Source organism: Ochotona curzoniae, unplaced genomic scaffold (genome assembly GCF_017591425.1).
Source record: "Ochotona curzoniae isolate NIBS_2020 unplaced genomic scaffold, NIBS_Ocur_1.0 scaffold_4953, whole genome shotgun sequence".
Taxonomy (NCBI): Eukaryota; Metazoa; Chordata; class Mammalia; order Lagomorpha; family Ochotonidae; genus Ochotona; species Ochotona curzoniae.
This window is the reverse complement of record NW_024467127.1, coordinates 1,385,474-1,403,362: the sequence shown is the minus strand read 5'-3', so window position 1 is coordinate 1,403,362 and position 17,889 is coordinate 1,385,474. Positions and strand designations below refer to the sequence as shown.

At 41.5% G+C, this 17,889-nt stretch overlaps 1 protein-coding gene across 2 annotated transcripts in view; it reads left to right on the top strand.

Moving 5' to 3' along the window:
* Positions 1-17,889, top strand: part of LOC121150345 (contactin-associated protein-like 5) — a 544,128-nt gene that overhangs the window by 108,000 nt on the left and 418,239 nt on the right. For both annotated transcript variants that reach the window (XM_040971192.1, XM_040971191.1), the window contains exons 2-3: positions 2,755-2,859; positions 15,105-15,298. In XM_040971192.1, coding sequence (XP_040827126.1) covers positions 2,755-2,859; positions 15,105-15,298 — 299 coding nt within the window. The remainder of the gene's footprint in view (positions 1-2,754; positions 2,860-15,104; positions 15,299-17,889) is intronic.

The following is a 17,889-nucleotide window of genomic DNA, read 5'->3' as shown; positions in this document are numbered from 1 at the left end:
CACAAGGTACAAATTTTCTTTATTTTTTTTTTTAATTATGTTGCATTATGTGACACAATTTCATAGGCTCTGGGATTCCCCCAACCCCTCCCCGTGCCCCATCCCTCACGGTGGATTCCTCCACCTTGTTATAGTATTACAGTTCAAGATTCTTTCATTGCAAACATATACCAAGCATAGAGTCCAGCATCTTATTGTCCAGATAAATTCAACAGTTTCTTGGGGAGACCATCTCTGGTCTGAAGGTAGAGCTGGCAGAATATCATCCTGATCAATTAGAAGCCACAGCACAACATCAACAACATTTTACAGCATTATGGAATTAACTGACATGGTATTGAGTAATCAATATGTTAAAGCAATGCAAGTTCTTATCCACATCCTGTGACTACTTCATTGACACTTCAATTTTTGTACGCAGAACCGGCTGCTAGCCACCTTAAAGTGGCTATAGGGTACTATTCAGCTGTCTCACGTCTGTTTTCATTTTAGTATTTAGCAGTTTATTGTGTTGACGCATAATTTTGCTGAACTTGGCAGATTTTAGGATAGTCTAAGTTTGAACCACACAGACTGACATGCAAAGCAGGCACCTTCCAGAGGTGTGAATATGCATGGCAGGCATGAAGCTTAGTTCTCACCAGGGCCAGGCCCTTGTGCAGGAAAGCAGTACAGCAAGCTTGTGGGAAACCAAAAGTGACTCACCTCGAGGTCTGAAGGACTCGGATTCAATGTTACTGGCTTGCGTGGTCTCCTTGACCAAAAAAAAAAAAATTAAAAATCCCAACACATTTGATCCCAGTTGATTTGTTCACTTGTGCACATTTCTTTGATGGTTTAGGAGTTCCTTGAGATCAGAGTCTCCAGTGGCTGTTCAACGACAAGCACAAATTAGAGCCTTGTTAATCTTTGTTTACAAGGCCAACATCATGTGTACAAGTTTGTCTATCTACAGTTCTGGCATTCCATACACGTTCAAGTCCTAACTGCTCCACTTCATATTCTCCTTGTTAATGTACCTGGGAAAGCAGCAAAGGATGGCACAAGTGCTTGGGCCCCTGCATCCATGTGAGACAATCAGATGAAGATTCTACCCACCAGGGTACTGCTATTGTGGCCTCAGAAAAGTGAACCAGTGGATAGAAGGTTGTGTGTGTCCTTCTCTTTTTGTAAAGTGGCCTTTCAAATAAAAATAGATAACCGTATATAAGCAAATGTATATAGTTTTTGTTGCTGTTGTTTGCATGAAGGAATTGAAGGCTGTGGTCCCTTATATTTGGACTACTCCAGGAACACTTTAATGACTGATATTTTATCCAGAACCATAATAAACAGAAAAAAATTAAATTCCAATGCTTAAATGGCTGATTGGGCTTAAAATATCTATATTGGAACAACACAACATACATATTTGGGAAAATTGCCAGTTGTACAATAGACAGAATCATTAAATGAGTAATTGTCCTGGTCTATTTTCTGTGCCTCTCGCAGATTTCTTAGAGTCTAGCCTTGTGGCCTAGTAAGTTAAGCTGTCACCAAAAATGATGCTGTCTCATATTGGAAGACTGAATTTAGTCTTGGTTACTATGCCTCCAATTCAACTCTTGACTAACTTGTCAGGGAAAGCAGCAGAAGATGGCAAAGTACTTGAGACCCTGAAAAGACTATGAGAGACCTGGGCTCCTGGCTTTGGCTGGAGCCAGGATTATCTGTCGAAACCATTTGAGAGTGACACAGTGGATGGTTAATATTTTTGTATCTCTCTCTCCCTTCCTTGGTTTCTTTCTTTCCTTTTTTTAAGGTTTTATTTTATTTGTTTTGGGAAACCAGGTATACAGAAAGGAGGAGAGAGAGAGAAAGCAAGATCTTCTGTGCTTTGATTTATTATTCACGTGGCCACAACAGCTGGAGCTGAACAGAGTAGAACTCAGAAACCTGGAGACTTTCTCCAGTCTCCCATGTGGGTACAGGGTCCAAAGGCTTTGGCCTGTTTTCAACTGCTTTCTCAGAGCACAAGGCAGGGAGCTGGAAGGGAAAAGGGGCTGCTGGGACATGTAGTGGCATGCATATGAGATCTCGGTTCATGCAAGCTGAGGACTTTAGCCACTAGGCTACCACATCGGGCCTTTCTTTCTTGCTTGCTTGCTTGCTTGCTTGCTTGCTGCCTTTTAAATTTACTTTAATTTTTGCCTGATGTATCAAACTCTTGGCTAAATCCTCATTTTACATGTACTGGGATTCCATATGGGTGCCGGTTTGTGTTCTGGCTGCTCCACTTCACATCTAGGTCCTTTCTTTCAACCAGGGAAAGCAGGAGAGGATGGCACACAGCCTTGAGACCCTTCACCTGCAAGGGAGACCCAGAAGAAACTCCCAGCTTTGGATCGTCTCAGCTCTGGTCATTGCAGCCACTTGGGGACGCACCAGTAAATGAAGGATCTTTCTCTCCATCTTTCTTTCTCTTAAACTTTGCCTTTCCGATAAAAATAAAATAAACATTAAAAGAAAACAAAAAGGAATGAATGGTAAGCTGTTTACCATGCTGTGACTTACGTATCCTTTTTGGCATTTCTGAGTCTCATCTTCTCTGCGGAAGAAAATTCATAGCCAATGTTAGGAGCAAGTGCAATGATATTTGCTCCCATATGTTCATAGCAGGTTGTGAGTAAATGAGATTAGTAGGTGACTGCTTTCTTCAAGGAATAGGTCTTGGTAACAGAATTGGGTATCTTTTTCTCTTTCTTATCATTTTAGACAACTGTGATGGCCCTTTAGCATCTCAGCTCTCTCCAGTGGCTTTTTCCAGTTCCTCAGATCTCACTGGTGCTCCCAGCACAGCACAGCTCAACAGGCGAGTTGGTAAGTAAGGCCACTCAAGTGCAAAAGTCAAAGGCTGAGAAGGACATACTGGTATACGGAAAAAAGAATGTTGACTTTGGTTCTTCCAAAGCACAACATTCCTATTTAAAAGTATGTATTTGCATCCTATTGACTTACAGGCCATGCAGAAGATACAAATGCACACACACACTGAGAAAACCAGAGGACTAAGTAATGCTCCCATCAGTTGGTTCATGTGTGTCAGCTAATTTACACTCTTACATACCTGTAATAGCCAGTCCTGAGCTGGGTCAAAGTCTTATTCTTGGGAGAGAGGAACACATTTGATTGATCCATCACCTGCCGTCTGCTATGATGTACATTAACACAAGTTGAAGCCACTCATGAAGCCCAGGAACTCTAATGTGGGACATAGGTAACCTAATCGATGTTTAACCATTAAGCCAATGCCTGACCCCACAAATCCCTTTTGCATCAGTTGTAGCGACCTTTGGAAAGTTACTTTTTTTTTTTTAAGTATTTTGTGTGGTGAGAACTAAAGCCCAATAAATCAAGTGGCCGTCTATAATGCCAGGATCCAATATGGGTACCAGTTGACGTTACGATTATTTCCCATCTGATCCAGTTCCCTGCGTACATACGTGGGAAAACAATGGAGGATGGCCCAAGTGCTTATACTCCTGTATCCACAGGGACACCTTGATTAAGCTCCTGCTTATTTGTTTTGTGCTGGCTCTCCATGGTCATTACAACCACCTGGACACTGAATCAGTAAGGGGAAGAGCTCTCTTTCTGCCTTTTCATCTCTATAATTCTGCCTTTCAATTAAAAACAAAAGATTAAGATTTATTTATTTTATTGGAAAGGCAGATTTACAGAGAGGAGAGGTAGAAAGATCTTCCGTCTGCTGTTTCAGTCCCTAAGTGGTCACATTGGTCAGAGCTGAGTTGTTCTGAAACCAGGAGCTAGGGGCTTCTTCTGGGTCTCCCATGAAGGCACAGGGCCACACGGCTTTGGGCCATCCTCTCCTTCATTCCTAGGCCACAGGAAAGGATCTAGATGGGAAATGGAGCAGGCAGGAAATGAACAGGCTCCCATATGTGTGTGCAAGGTAAGGACTTAGCCACTAGACTACCATGCCAGGTCCCAACAAATAACTCTTGAGCAAATGTTTGTCTCATTTTTACATTTCATGCAAGTAGCAAATTAATTACTATGACATAGTAATAGGAAGATACTGTAACAAGAATTTCATTCTCTGTTAAAATTTCTCTCAAGAACTGAATCTCACTGCAAAATTACCATGTCTTAAAAAAACATATCAAAATGGGCCAGTGCGGTAGCCTAGTGGCTAAGTCTTCGCCTTACACATTCCTGGATCCCATATGGGCACCAGTTCATGTCCCAGCAGCCCCTCTTCCCATCTAGCTCCCTGCTTGAGGCCTGGAAAATCAGTCAAGGATGGCCCAAAGACTTGTGACCCTGCATGCACATGGGAAATTACAGAAGTGCCTTACTCTTGGTTTCGGATCGGCGCAGCTCCAGCCATTGTGGCCACCTGGGGAATGAACCATGGAACTAAAGATCTTTCTCTCTCTCCTCCTTTTCATATATCTGACTTTCCAACAAAAATAAATAAGTCTTTAAAAATGAAAAATACAAAAATATCCTGCTTACATGTTAGAAAATAAAAGGAACCTGTAATTGCACCAGCCATGATGATAATAAAGTGTGTGGTGTATAGTTCCTAACTATGGGATGGAGTAGGGATGAATCCCCTTAAGTCTCATGTGGAGCACCCTAACTGATACCATGCTGGAGTTGTAGACGTTTCTCTTTTCAACAGATCTGGATTCTCATTTTGAAACCATAGCAAGACAGAAGCAAGCCCAGAGTTTGGGATTCCTTCCATTTGTAAACATTTTTTTTTTATTTATGTGCGTCTTTGATTATCTGTATCATAGTGGTAAGCAGTTTTCTGGGTTGAGAAAAAAATGGTATGTAATTTCATATGATTTATTCATCTCAGTTTCTTCCAATTACACGTAACCACGCCCCCTTTGCCACATAAGCCAGACACACTAGTTGATTTTTTCCTAAGTTCCAATTGCTGGGTGTGTTACTGATAATGCTTCTCAAGTGTTAAATGAGATTATTAACAGGTTCATTTATAATTTCAAATTCCCCTTAATAATAAGATTGATTTGTGGTTCTTGTTTGCATTTCGCACTACGCTTCACAGGGTGTCCATTATGATAGGATCAGTCATTGAAAAGTTAACCAGGTTTTGTTGTCAATCTTGCTTTAAAATGTTATTCTACAAGAAAAAGATGAGGCAATTATAGACTCAGCAGGGAAGTACTGTTTTATATTACTCCTGCTCTTTCTTGAATAGTTTTCTTTTTTTTTTTTTAAGTATTGATTTGCAAAGCACAGAGATAGAGAGAGATCTTTCATATGTTGCATCACTTCCAAAATGACTGTAACAGACAGGGAGAGGCTACGGAGAAGCTGGGATCCCTCACCTCCATCCAGGTCTCACACCTGAGCACAGGAACTGAGGTGTTATCCGCTGCTTCTTACAGAGCATGTTAGCGTGAAACTGACCAGAGATGAATCAAGACTCAACCCCAGAACTCTGGTCTGGGAAGTCTGCGTTCCAGGCAGCAATTTAGCATCCTGAACCACAGCACCTGCATCCCGGAAGCATTATCACCTTTTCCTTTTATTTAGGCTTCCTGAGGCCCAGAAAAGGTGCAAAATTTGTGGAATAACTAGGAAAGAAAAATGCTTGGACTCAAAACTAAGTCAGCTGAATCTGAATGTCATTCTTAGAACTGCATCATCAAACGGATTTGCTAATACGACCTGAAGAGGCATAGAGGAAAAGGAAAGGCAACTTAGAATTAATAAACCAGAATTCAAATACTGACTCTAATACAAGTTGCTTTTCTACTCTTAAACTCAGATTTTTATCAGTAAGCAGTCCAACAATGCCTGCCTTCCAGCATGTGAGATCTCAGCTGACTGAGGACAAACTTGCATATATGAGAGATCATCTTCCCTGTGGACCAGGGAGCTGGATGGTAACTGGCAGACTCACGTTGTATTTCAGGGAGAGATGCAGCTTGGCAAATTTTAATACCAACTCCAACACAGCTTCCTTAGATGCAAGTAGTCTTAATTTCACCAAATTGTGTATCTGCACAAAGCCATGAGGACCTTGTCACTGTTGAGCAGTTTCTGGGGGAAGCAGGACAGCTTGTCACACTAAATGGACAGATGCTGACTGCTGCAATGTCTCTGGCCCAATTTGTGATTATTGTCAAGCTGGTGGAGTCTGCACACCTGAGTCCAAGGCTGATGAGCTCCCTCTAGCTCTGAGACAGGCAACTTGAACAAGTCTCATGAACGACACTCAGCTTGCTCAGCCTTAACACATGCGGTGAGAAGTGGCTGGTGACCCAAATTGTTGCCTTGCCAGTCAAAATCTGGGCTACCCACCCTGCAGGGAAGGGCATGAGAAGGCTTTAGGTTTACCTAAGGATAACAGTCACCACACTCCTGTCTCTTCTACGTAAGGTAATTGCCAAAAGGAATTTTCGTTCTCTAACTTGCAAACGCTTTAAGCCTCCATCCTTTCGCATGCAAAGAAAAAGAAAATGATTTATTTTGGGGGAAAAAATGACAAAAGGCATCAAGCCACAGTTCAGATCACTATTAACTTAGGACTCTGTAGTGGGTCTATATAACTGTGGCTAGGAAGGATCTGTCTGTATCAACTCTGTGGCAAGAAAATTTTTGATCTGGGCATTAACTGGGCTGGACTTTGGAGAAGCACTTGTTGTCATCAGGAAGTTTAGGAACTGAACTATCACAGGGTGAAACCACTGAGCTGTAGGTTAGACCTTCTGGAAAATGAGAGGAAGAATTCAAGTTTCCTTATATGATTAAAAGGCTGATAGAAAAAGACATTGCTGGCCCCTTGGGAGGAGTAGTTTTTTCCTTCGTTTCCAATCTGTTTATTCCACATATAAGTTACAGACAATTACACTTATCTTTGAAATTTTAATCCTTCTCCTTGATATATATATATATATGTATATATATGTATATGTATATTAGACGCTTGGCTGTGGGAGTTAATATGGTGTGTTTCTAGCATGACTTTTTTGCCATGGAGAATTTCATATTCACTGTCAGGAATATCAATGTCAAATTTTTAGTTTCCTGGGATCATCAATGAATGAAGGGGCTTGGAGCTCCTGCCTCCCCATTGGTTAGAATCCAAGCACATTTGCCACCTCCCCACCCTTGGGCTACACTGGAAACCAAATGCCGAGGACCCATGAAGGTGTCAGGAAGCTGCTTCTTCAGTTTTTTTTGCCATCAGGACTTCCTTGAGGAGATAGGAATCGGAAACAACACAGGAATCAAAGCTCATTCAATTAGCATGGTATCAACTGTCTAGGCACGTGTTTCAAGAGCCAGGTGAGCACCCCTAGGTACAAATTTCTCTGCCAGCACTCTAATATCACTAAGAATGGCACAGACTCTCAAATCAGAAGTGACATAGCCAGGCATCCTGTGGAAATAACCATCTTTTGTAAAAGACATGGAGATCTACAGCAATTATCTTTCCTTGGAATATGCCTTGCCTTTTTTTTGCCCAGTTTTTGCTGCCCCTGGCATGGCTGGCCTCAAAAACTGTGCTTTCCTTGTTGCTTCTCACTGTCCCGCACTACTCCAAGCATGGACACTGAAGAACACTTTTTCTTTAAGATTTATTTTTAATATATTTTTTTTTATTGGAAAGGCGGATATACAGAGAGGAAGATCTTCCATCCGATGATTCACTCCCCAAGTGAGCACAACGGCCAATGCTATGCCGACCCGAAGCCAGGAGCCTCTTCCGGGTCTCCCACGCGGGTGCAGGGTCCCAAAGCCTTGGGCCGTCCTTGACTGCTTTCCCATGCCACAGGCAGGGAGCTGGAAGGGAAGCAGGGCTGCTGGGAATAGAACCGGCGCCCATATGGGATCCCGGGTGTGCAAGGCGAGGACCTTAACCACTTGTGCCACCGCGCCGGGCCCTGAAGAACACTTTTGCATCACTCAAGATCTTGGCTTTCACACAGAGCATATGATGTCAATACGTGTACTTTACCAGCTTTGATGTTTACATATTTAAATTAAGATGTGCCATCCTGGAGCCTCCAGGATCTCTGCTTGTTCCATTCTTAATAGTGTTCCTCACTTACTCTGAATCTCAGGGCAGGTGGGGATATTATAGTTGGCTGTGTTGTAGGGCATAGAGAGCCGTCCTAGAAACTCAGGGTGTATATTTTTATCCACATATCAATACTCCAACCTACTTACTCTTCTCATTCCTAAATGAGAGGAGCAGCATGCGAGGAGGTAAATCCTTGGCCCAAGGATACATAGCTCATTTGTGGTATGGTTGGGTTTGAATTCAAGCCTATCTACTCCATGTTAGCCGATATCTGTGATCTTAATATGAATAAGTATGCATTTGGTATAATAGTTACACCTTCCAAGTAATTTTTTGCATTTCAATTAGAGTTGTTACTGTTCTAACTGCACAGACTAGATTTTCCAGACCTTGTGAGAGAAAGAGTGATTTGTTGATCTATGTATCTGCAATGCGTTCAATATTTACTAAATTATACTGTAGCCCAATATGAATGCAGGAAAACCTCTTGACCTAGATATTGGAATGCTCTAAGCCTCTTCATGTACTGGGTTGGATACATATCACACTAAAAGTTACAGAATAAAAATCCTCGGCTATTTGGTAGGATCCTTGAAACCTTGTCTCACATGGAGACAAATCCAAACGTGTTGATTATCTCTTCAGCTAGACCAACAGCAAAATAATGAGAGGAGAGCTGTGGAGTCACATGAGTGAATACTTTTGCTCACTTGCTAATGATACGATGCTTCAAGGATTTCAGACGTCATCATTTAACTCAACAAAGGCGGTACAGCATCCCACGGACCTCAAGATTGTTTGTTGCTCCTGGTGGCTGGTGACCTTTTCTGAAAGGCAAAATTGAAATTAAATTACTTGATGTCAACCCACAAAAACTAACTCAGTCCTTCCCCCAACCCAGTGGTTCATAGAACTTTAAAAAGAGAGGAGAATTTCTTCAGCTCATCACTCTTTCGCTTACCTGAAGCAGTGCAGTGCAGTACATGATGAAACCAAGAGCAGAATGGTTCAAATGATCAAAGTAAGAGCAGGATTATTCGCGATTGATATTGGCTAGTGCCTAGCAATGTACTGCAGTGTGTACTATATGTGTCACATTCAGGAGGAAATAAGATACACTTGTGTGTTCCCCAACAACCAAGATATATTCTTAACTATGTAACATGAGACATTTTTCTCAGGCACACTTCCGGTTTTAGCGCATGTGCTGCCCAAGTGAGCACCAGGCACACTGCCCACACCTGTGGTGCAGATCAGTTACTCGACAATGGTTTCCTAATACAATCGAGACACAAAGGAAACATGACATGTGTGAGGCTGCTGTAGGCAGAACATAAGCATAATTTTACAATGAAGCTTTTGAAAAGTAAAAGGAGGGTACGTTAACTAGCTGTCACTTGAAATACAACAGATGCTATATGCTATAATCAGCAGTAATAGGTTCAGTTGTTATCCCAATCAAGCATTATGCACCGTACACAAGTGTACATACAGGTATAAGCCTTGGACGGTGCAGAAGGTTTGTTTAAACCAGCATTCCCACGCAAATGTGAGGAATGTCTTGCTTTAAATCCTTAGGCCTGCTAAGACACTAGAACTCTTTAAATTCACTGTACTATCATGGGACAGCTGTCCCATATGTGGCCTGTCATTGACTGAAATGCATCATCTAATATCAAAATGGCTTGTGACTTACACTCTAGTCTTCCTTGAACCATACCACTTGCCCTTTCCCCATTTTTACAAATTATACTGTTCATCTTCATCTCAAAATAGGAACTTTTGAACACAGCATGATATCCTAGTATTTGAAATCCTCACCTTGCACATGCCAGGATCCCTTAAGGACGCCGGTTCTAATCTTGGTGGCCCCACTTTACCTCCAGCTCCCTGCTTGTGGCCTAGGAAAGCAGTGGAGAATGGTCTAAAGTCTTGTAACCCTGCACCTGCATGGGAGACCGATAAGAAGCTCCTGGCTTCAGGTAGGCTCAGCTCTGGCCATTGTGGCCACTTGGGGATTGAACTAACCAACAGAAAATATTCCTCTCCTCATCTCTGTGTACCTGACTTTCCAATTAAAAAAAAAAAAGTCTTTAAAAAATAGTTACTTTCTATTGCCAGAGTATCTCTTTGAATAAAATATATCTAAAATTAAACATTTGTGGTAACAAAATTGAATACATTCACTTTAAGCTCCACTCCCTGCTAACTTGGAAAAGCAGCAGAAGATAACACAAGTGTTTGGGCCCCTGCCACCCAAGAGGGAGATTACCATGAAGCTCCTGGGTTAGCCCAGACAACTGTGTCTCCTGGGAGTAAGCCAGTGAATGCACAATCTCTCTTTCTCTCTCTCCCTCTCTCTCCCCCTCTTCCCAGAACTCTGACTTTCAAAATTAATAAGTAAATACATAAATAACTAAGCAGTCCACTGAACCTCTCTGAAGATGTTCTCTAAGACTGAGCAGCAGGTGGATAGAGTTAGAGTATGCTAATTTGCACTAGATCTAAGCTTTCATCAGTTTTATCAGTTAAATTCTAGATAAGTGCTACCCAATAATTCTGCATGGAAATGCTGTTTAACTGTGCCAGCAGTTGATGCAATCAAATAATGAATTCCTCATTTATTTAATTTAGATTAATTTAGATTTATATATTCACTAGCATGTTGAAGAAGCATTTCTAAATCAATCAAGTTTTCTATGCTTGTGTCTTCCACCTAAGTTTTTCCAAACATCTGTTTTTGTGCTTATGAGAATCAACCATTCATCTGTAGGTGTCATAACCATGAGATAATTTCCAGTCTTCTAAGTGTCCACTGTCCTTGTCCCAAAGTCTCAACTATGAGTCTGGCAGTCTTAATGGCTCCATCTTTTAAAATGTGAATTACTTATTAGCAATCACAGAGCAGTGAGTAATGCACATTTTTCAAGTGGATCAGGTAAGCAGGTGTGTGTTCAGGCACACTCTGTTGAGGAAGGTGATGCCGATGTCCTCCAGATTCCGTGCCTTCCGTACAAGGGTGGGATCACAGGAGCTCAGCTGGAGGCCCTTTCGTACCTGAGCTGATGCAGGTTTAACTAGATCTTCCAGTTCAACTGACCTTTGGACAGTGCTCTCCAGAGACAGAGGTGGAGGAAACAAGGTGAGACGGAGGGAAGGAACAAGTGTCTGGTTCCTGCTGGAGCCCAGATTCCTTCAGATACAATAAGGTGTTCCGCATTCTAGAAGACACTGTGAGGTCAGCCATGCCTAGAGATGGTGGAATCTGTTGGAATTTGTTTCATGAAGACCCTGGATGAAATGTGGATGGAGGACAGGGAGTGGGAATAGCTTCCCAGATAAGGCAGCTTCTTCTTGGTCAAAGACACAATTCTGGACAGGGGGAGAGCTCTAGTTGGTGGGAGGCACCAGCATCTGTGGTGCCAGTGTAGCTGCTGCAGGGGAGCCCCAGAAACATCCACAGCGGAATCAGACTCAACACAAAGGCAAGCTCTTTTATTCTCATTGGGATGTACAAACTGCCCCCTAGCGAGAGTCCCCTAAGGGTCACCCGGCATGGCTGGAGGTGAGCTCACCCCCAGAAATTAGGGCTGATGGTGACCACAGACTGGGCCTTCCTCTTTACCTCCCACAGCTCACCTGAACCATGGGTGACTGCACCAAGAAACCACTTCACTCAAATCTTGGCTTCAGGAAACAAAATCTAAGTTAGACATTGCACACCCTGCTATAATTACAGGATCTGCCTGAGATCTAAACTCTTCTCCTTGGCTGTAGAGTATAGGAGCCCTGGGCAGGGCCAAGTTGAAGCAGCTGGTTATCTATTATCTGCTCAGAAGCAAAATGACAGTGCTTGGCCTTCACTCCACAGTATCTCTGCTCCCGAGCTCCCTGCTCAGATGCAGATCCTGTGACACAGGAATGCTGGGGCCCTAAAGGGAGAAGCACAGCCCACCCTCAGTGCCGCAAACATGTTGTGGATGTCACTGCTACTCTACCCTACATTGCGGCATGTTAAATATTTATAGCATGCCCCCCCTGCTTCACTCATTTTTGTTAGTAGGTGGTTGTGTGCCAGAAAAAATCTGTAACTTTAGCTTCCAGGGCACTAACTGTTTAATGGTTAAAGATGTAGTGAATCATTCCAGCTAGTCCCCCAGGCATTTGCAAGAATGTGCCTGTAGCTTGGCAGCTCCTTATATAAGATTGGGAGAAGGATGAGTCTGAGAGACTCAGTCCCTGTGAAGTTTAGTTTTGATTATTGTTTTATTGGCCAGACTACGTGCTTAGAAGAAATCAGATATAAAAGCACCATTTATGTGTGTATGGCTATTTCACTTCTGATAGTCTTATTCTAAAAAGATGCTCATATGTTGTATGTATTTTTTATGTATTTATTGGAAGAGATACAGAGAGACAGGAAGCGTAGATTTTCTATCTGATGATTCAAAGGCAAAATGGCCATAATGACAAGGACTTGACCAGGTCAAAGCCATAAGCCAGGTGCTTCATCTGGGTTTCCCACCTGGATGGCTGGAGTCAAACCTTTTGGCCCATCTTTTTGCTACCTTGTTAGGCACATTAGCAGAGAGCTTGATTGTGAGCTGCAAGTAGAGCTGTTGTACATGAATTTGTGTCTACTTAGGATACCAGCATTGGGGCAGAAGCCACTATGCTCTTTTTGTAGGAATGACAGTAGTGAAATACAACTACTGGTGACACACCTTTAATGTGTTTTGTGCCCATTTCCTCTGTGTGATTCCAGTTAAATCATATATCCATTTCCTGAGCTAAAAGTAGAAATAGCCATCACATCGGAGAGATTTTTTGCTTTTTCTAACCTTTTTGTTTGTTTGTTTGTTTACATTTGGATGTGCCATTTCTTGTGCAGTTTCACTGCAGAGCTGGTAATAAACAGGAAACCAGAGGCTGACAAAGGATTGGCTGAGAGTCTGTGATTCAGAGATCCTATCATTTATAAACACTGTTTAGAATTCCCCAGAATATTTTCTTGGTTTCTTAAGACTTTGTTCCCTGTGAAATCAATGGACAAGGATGAGAAATCAGAACTGGGCTGGAGAACCCACCACAGTCACACAGCCCTGGTTGGTTCATTTGTTCTCTTATTTTGCTTCATTCTCAAGCCAATGAGAATTAAAACAAGTCATTATCATTGACTACCATGAAACTCAAGTGTGAAGGATGAATGGTTTGTAGTAAAGGTTGCTGGTGTGGATAAGTAAGAGGAATAGAATGAGTGAGTTAGACTGTTGAGAAGCCCCCTGGCAACCTCCTGATAATCCTGGTCCCTGGATTCAAGTTTTCAGGGTTTCATCCTGCACATTAATTGACCCCCAATTATTGCATGATTCTTGGAAACACTGTTTAGCACCCTGGCTGTGTGACAGAGTTCATTTGAAAATACTTCATCTAATCTAACTCTAGGAGCAGAACTGGGTCAAATAGATTTCTTAACTTTGGCCCATCATCTCCTCATTCTATCTTTTCCCTAAAATCAAGTAGTGTATATGGGGAGGATAAGCAGTGAAGAACACTAGAATTAAAAGAAAAAGAAAACTTCAAGATTATTTGGAATTCCATGTTTGAAAAACTATTGAAAATTTCCGCATGCCATACAAATCTGAGATTTTTTCAATTTACATTTGAGTTTCCATTAAATGTATTTGCATTTGAGCTGCAGGATTTGTGCGAAGGTTTGTCATTTGTAGTTATTGAGCATTGAGCCACAGTCATAGATGCACTGTATTTCTTAACATCTCCTGCTTAACAAATATGCATCTGTGTGTATCTCTTACCACCCATCCCACCCAGTCATCCAGAGACAGGGAGCTGGTCTGTATCTTTAGAGCAATTGTGAATACTGTCCTGAAGCCACTCTCATTTTTTTGTGAACTCACATTTATTTTGTGTTGGAAAGAACAGCAAGTTTGTCATGACAACTATGGCAGCCTTGGGTATCCTACCTATTGCCTGTCTTGCAGGGAGTGTCTTTAACTGCAGGGAGAGTCACAAGCAACTATCACCAGGAAGAGAAACTACACCAGGACCCCAGACTGTGGTCTTTGCTCTCAGAATATCCTTAACTCGGTGTGTTAATGGAAGCTGACAGCAACTACCTTTTTCTTTGTTAATTTCCACAGGATTAATACATTAAAACTATTGTCGTGGAAAAATGGGAGGTGTGATTTTTGTTATTAAGATAAATTGTAAGAATTATTATCACAAGTACTCAATGCCCTTCTATTTTGTTGTTGTTATTTGTTTTGTTTTGGGACAGTTTTCTTGTGATTTCTATTTCTTGAAAGAGAATGCTGGAATCATTTAACATTCTCTCATCTTTAATATGAATTATTTTTATAATAAATAAAATGCATTAAATAAATAAAGAACAAGCTCAAGCCTGTTTATAAATCTTACTTGTGGATTCTAAAACAGGAACAGGCAGGATTTGCAAAATTTTATTCCAGAAATAGTAATGAGCACACAGAAATCCACACTTCCCATTCATATTAGTCCATTTTCTTTCACCTTTGTGCACGCAATAAGATGTCTGTCCCTTGATGGTTTCACAGTACATATTTGGAATGACAAGGAAAACAGAAAAAAAAAATAGAGGAAGGAAAAAAAAGATAGAAGGAAAGGAAGAAAAGAAGGGGTCAACCAAGAGAAAAATACAACCATGTTTTATATATGTACAATCAAAGCTAAAGTTGTAACAAAGGAAAGAGAAAGATGATGGAAGAAAGAAAGGACAGAAGGAAAAAAAACCACACAACATTTTTACTGATAGAAGTCATAGTGGAAAAAGAAAGAGAGAAGAGATATGGAGGGTCTGGTCTAGGTAATGAATCTTAAGCCATGGCAGGGATTCCATTGGAGGCAACGGAAGAAAAGCCATCCAGGAATATGCCAAGGGGTTTAGAACAAAGGCAGTGAAAGTTATCACTTATCATATTCTCTGACAATCGAACCTTTAACAATAAACCACTCTCTCCTCTCTACTGTCACCTAGGAACTGGTGGTTGGTCCCCAGCTGACTCCAATGCGCAACAGTGGCTCCAGGTGGACCTTGGAAATCGAGTGGAGATTACAGCAGTGGCCACACAGGGCAGATATGGAAGCTCCGACTGGGTGACGAGTTACAGCCTGATGTTCAGTGACACAGGACACAACTGGAAGCAGTACAGGCAAGAAGGCGGCATCTGGGTAAGATCTCTCTCTCTCTCCGTGCATTAACTGGAACTGCTCAGAGTGACCAGTGTCATCTCACCATGGGCACATGGTCGGTAACTCAGCAATTGTGGAATGCACCTCCAGAAGTAATCAGACAGGCAATTCAGTCCTGCCCACTCTATAGGAAGCTAGGAGGTCCTGTTCAAAATCTGCTTTTCCCTCCCTTGAAGTTGAGGTAATTCACAAACTGAGTTTCACTCCTCTCATCCACACAGAACAAACACAAAGAGTCCTTACAACGTTCATGGAGGAGGATGCACTATCTTTCAATTTCATGGTCACATTCATTTTTAAAGTATTGGCACATACCGTTAAGTATGCTAAAGAGACTGTGTTATTTATTAGCTTGTGTGTTTCATTACATGTCAGGTACCTTAAATACTTTGCCACAACTCAAAAACCACAGTTACATCACTTGAGCAGAGTTCACGTATTTGTGAATCCTGGCATGGGAAGGAATGCAATTAAAAAGGTTAAATGATTGCAACTCGGCATATGTCTAGAAACCTGGTGTGGGGATGTTTCTTGCCTTTTTGCTGCCATGTCTGTTGTTTAAGATTGTTCTAGCTATTCACGGCCTCATGTTTCCGTACGGATTTTAGGGGTTTTCTCTTTTTTCTTGTTTTTTGTTTTTGTTTTTGTTTTTGTTTTTTCACTTCTGAAAAAAAAATGCTGTTATCTGGATTAGGATTTTGATTTTTATGTTTTTATTGGTGCTGCACTGAATCTGTAAATCACTTTTAATAATATGGAAAAATTGATGACATTAACACTTCCAATTCATGGATTTGGGAGATTTTATCTTTTTCCTATTTTCTGTATCTTCTATTCTTTCTACAGTGTTTGGTCATTTTCAACATTATGATCTCACACATTCTTGGATAAATTTATCCAAAATATTTAAACTTACTTATAGCGATTTTGAATGGGTCAAATCTTAAAGTCCTTTCCTGGCCATGGCATTCTTTAAGTATACAAAAGTCGTTAACTTTTCTGTGTTGATTTTATATACCAGAAGTTTCCCATTCACTTTGAAATTTCAGTAGTCTCCTCATGGAGTCTTTGGTTTGCTGTCATCTGCAGAGATCATCTGATTCCTCCTTCTCAATTTGTAGCCCTTTGATGTATTTTTCATGCTAAGAGCTAAAGCTCTCAAGTTCTGAGGTTCTGAAGCATCCGGAACTACATTGCATAACAATGGTGAAAGTAAAAACATAAAATGTAGAATTATTCTGTCACTGTAGATAATTTTCAATTTTTGAGTGAAGGGTACTCCCCCCCCCGCCCAAGTTGTAAAACAAATTCTTCCTTCTCCAATCGCAATCCCTACACTCCCAGGGTTGCCTGTGAAGTGTTCAGTGAGGAAAGGGAATTAGACTGGCAGGTGCCAAAAGTGACCTAGAGGCAGCTTCAGAAACTCAAACGCTGAATAAAGGGCATCTTAGTTTACTTGAGTTTAGTTTGGCGGCAGCGGCGGGGGGAGGTGGCAGATCTCACCTTTTTTCCTAAATATAAATAAGATGGGAGGATTTGGTAATTGATAGACCTTTCTCTCCTTGCGGGAATCTTCCCCGTCGTCATCTACCCCCTTACACCAATAACAATGAAAGTGTCAAATTATCACTGTCTGAAACTATATATTTCTGTGTTATCTTCACTTCCTTGGAAAAAGCCTTCTTACATCAATTTTCATCTGTTTATTGTCTACCCATACCTTGGATTTCTAATAGAAAATAAGAGTAAGCAGAAAGTAAGATGTGGTTAGGGCAGAGTACTCAATCCCTATAATATTGCTGTTGGCATCTTTCTTGGGGGTTGCTTGTAATATTGCATGGTAATATCCCGGAATTTTCTTCATCTTAAATAAACTTTTGGAGACTTCTGTTTTTCTCTCCATCTCAAAATCCCCATGTATTTTTTTATAGGGTTTGAGTTTGAAATGAGAAATAACCACAACTTCTGTTTTGAAGAACTATCTCCAGTTTTGTGGGGGCGGGGGAGGGTACCAAGTAAAGGTGGACTTATTTGTTCCCCCTGGTACTTTTAATCTGAGCAGGTGTTTTCAGGGTATGCGTGGTTTTGAGTTACTTGGCCTCTGTTTTTTGCAAGCTTCCAGTCTCGTTTTCTTCAGAACTGAGTGACCTGTTTTCAGCCAACCTTCCACAGACAGGCTGTGTCTCAGGATGATGTTTCTCTGGGCTGCTGATCAGCTGTCAGAAGCCATTTTCAGCTTTGTCTTTCTGCTGGTTTTACTTGTGCTTCCAAAAAGGCCCCAGGCCCCTAAGCAAGGAGTCTGTTTTACCCATGAGGTCCCTGGTCCTAATATATACGTAACTAATATTAAAATGGTACCTAAATTAGCCAAAGGAGCAAAAGTGCTCCTGTAATTACAGGCAATGGGATAGACTACCCTCACCCCTCCTTTACACCTCAAATGATCTTGATTGTTTGACAGTTGCAGAGAGCAAAGGCCAGGATCTACTGTGTTACAGGTGGACAATGAGTTTCAGGTCCAGCTTCACTAGAGAATCCAGCAAGGCCTGCAGTGTTCAATGGCAGCTTCA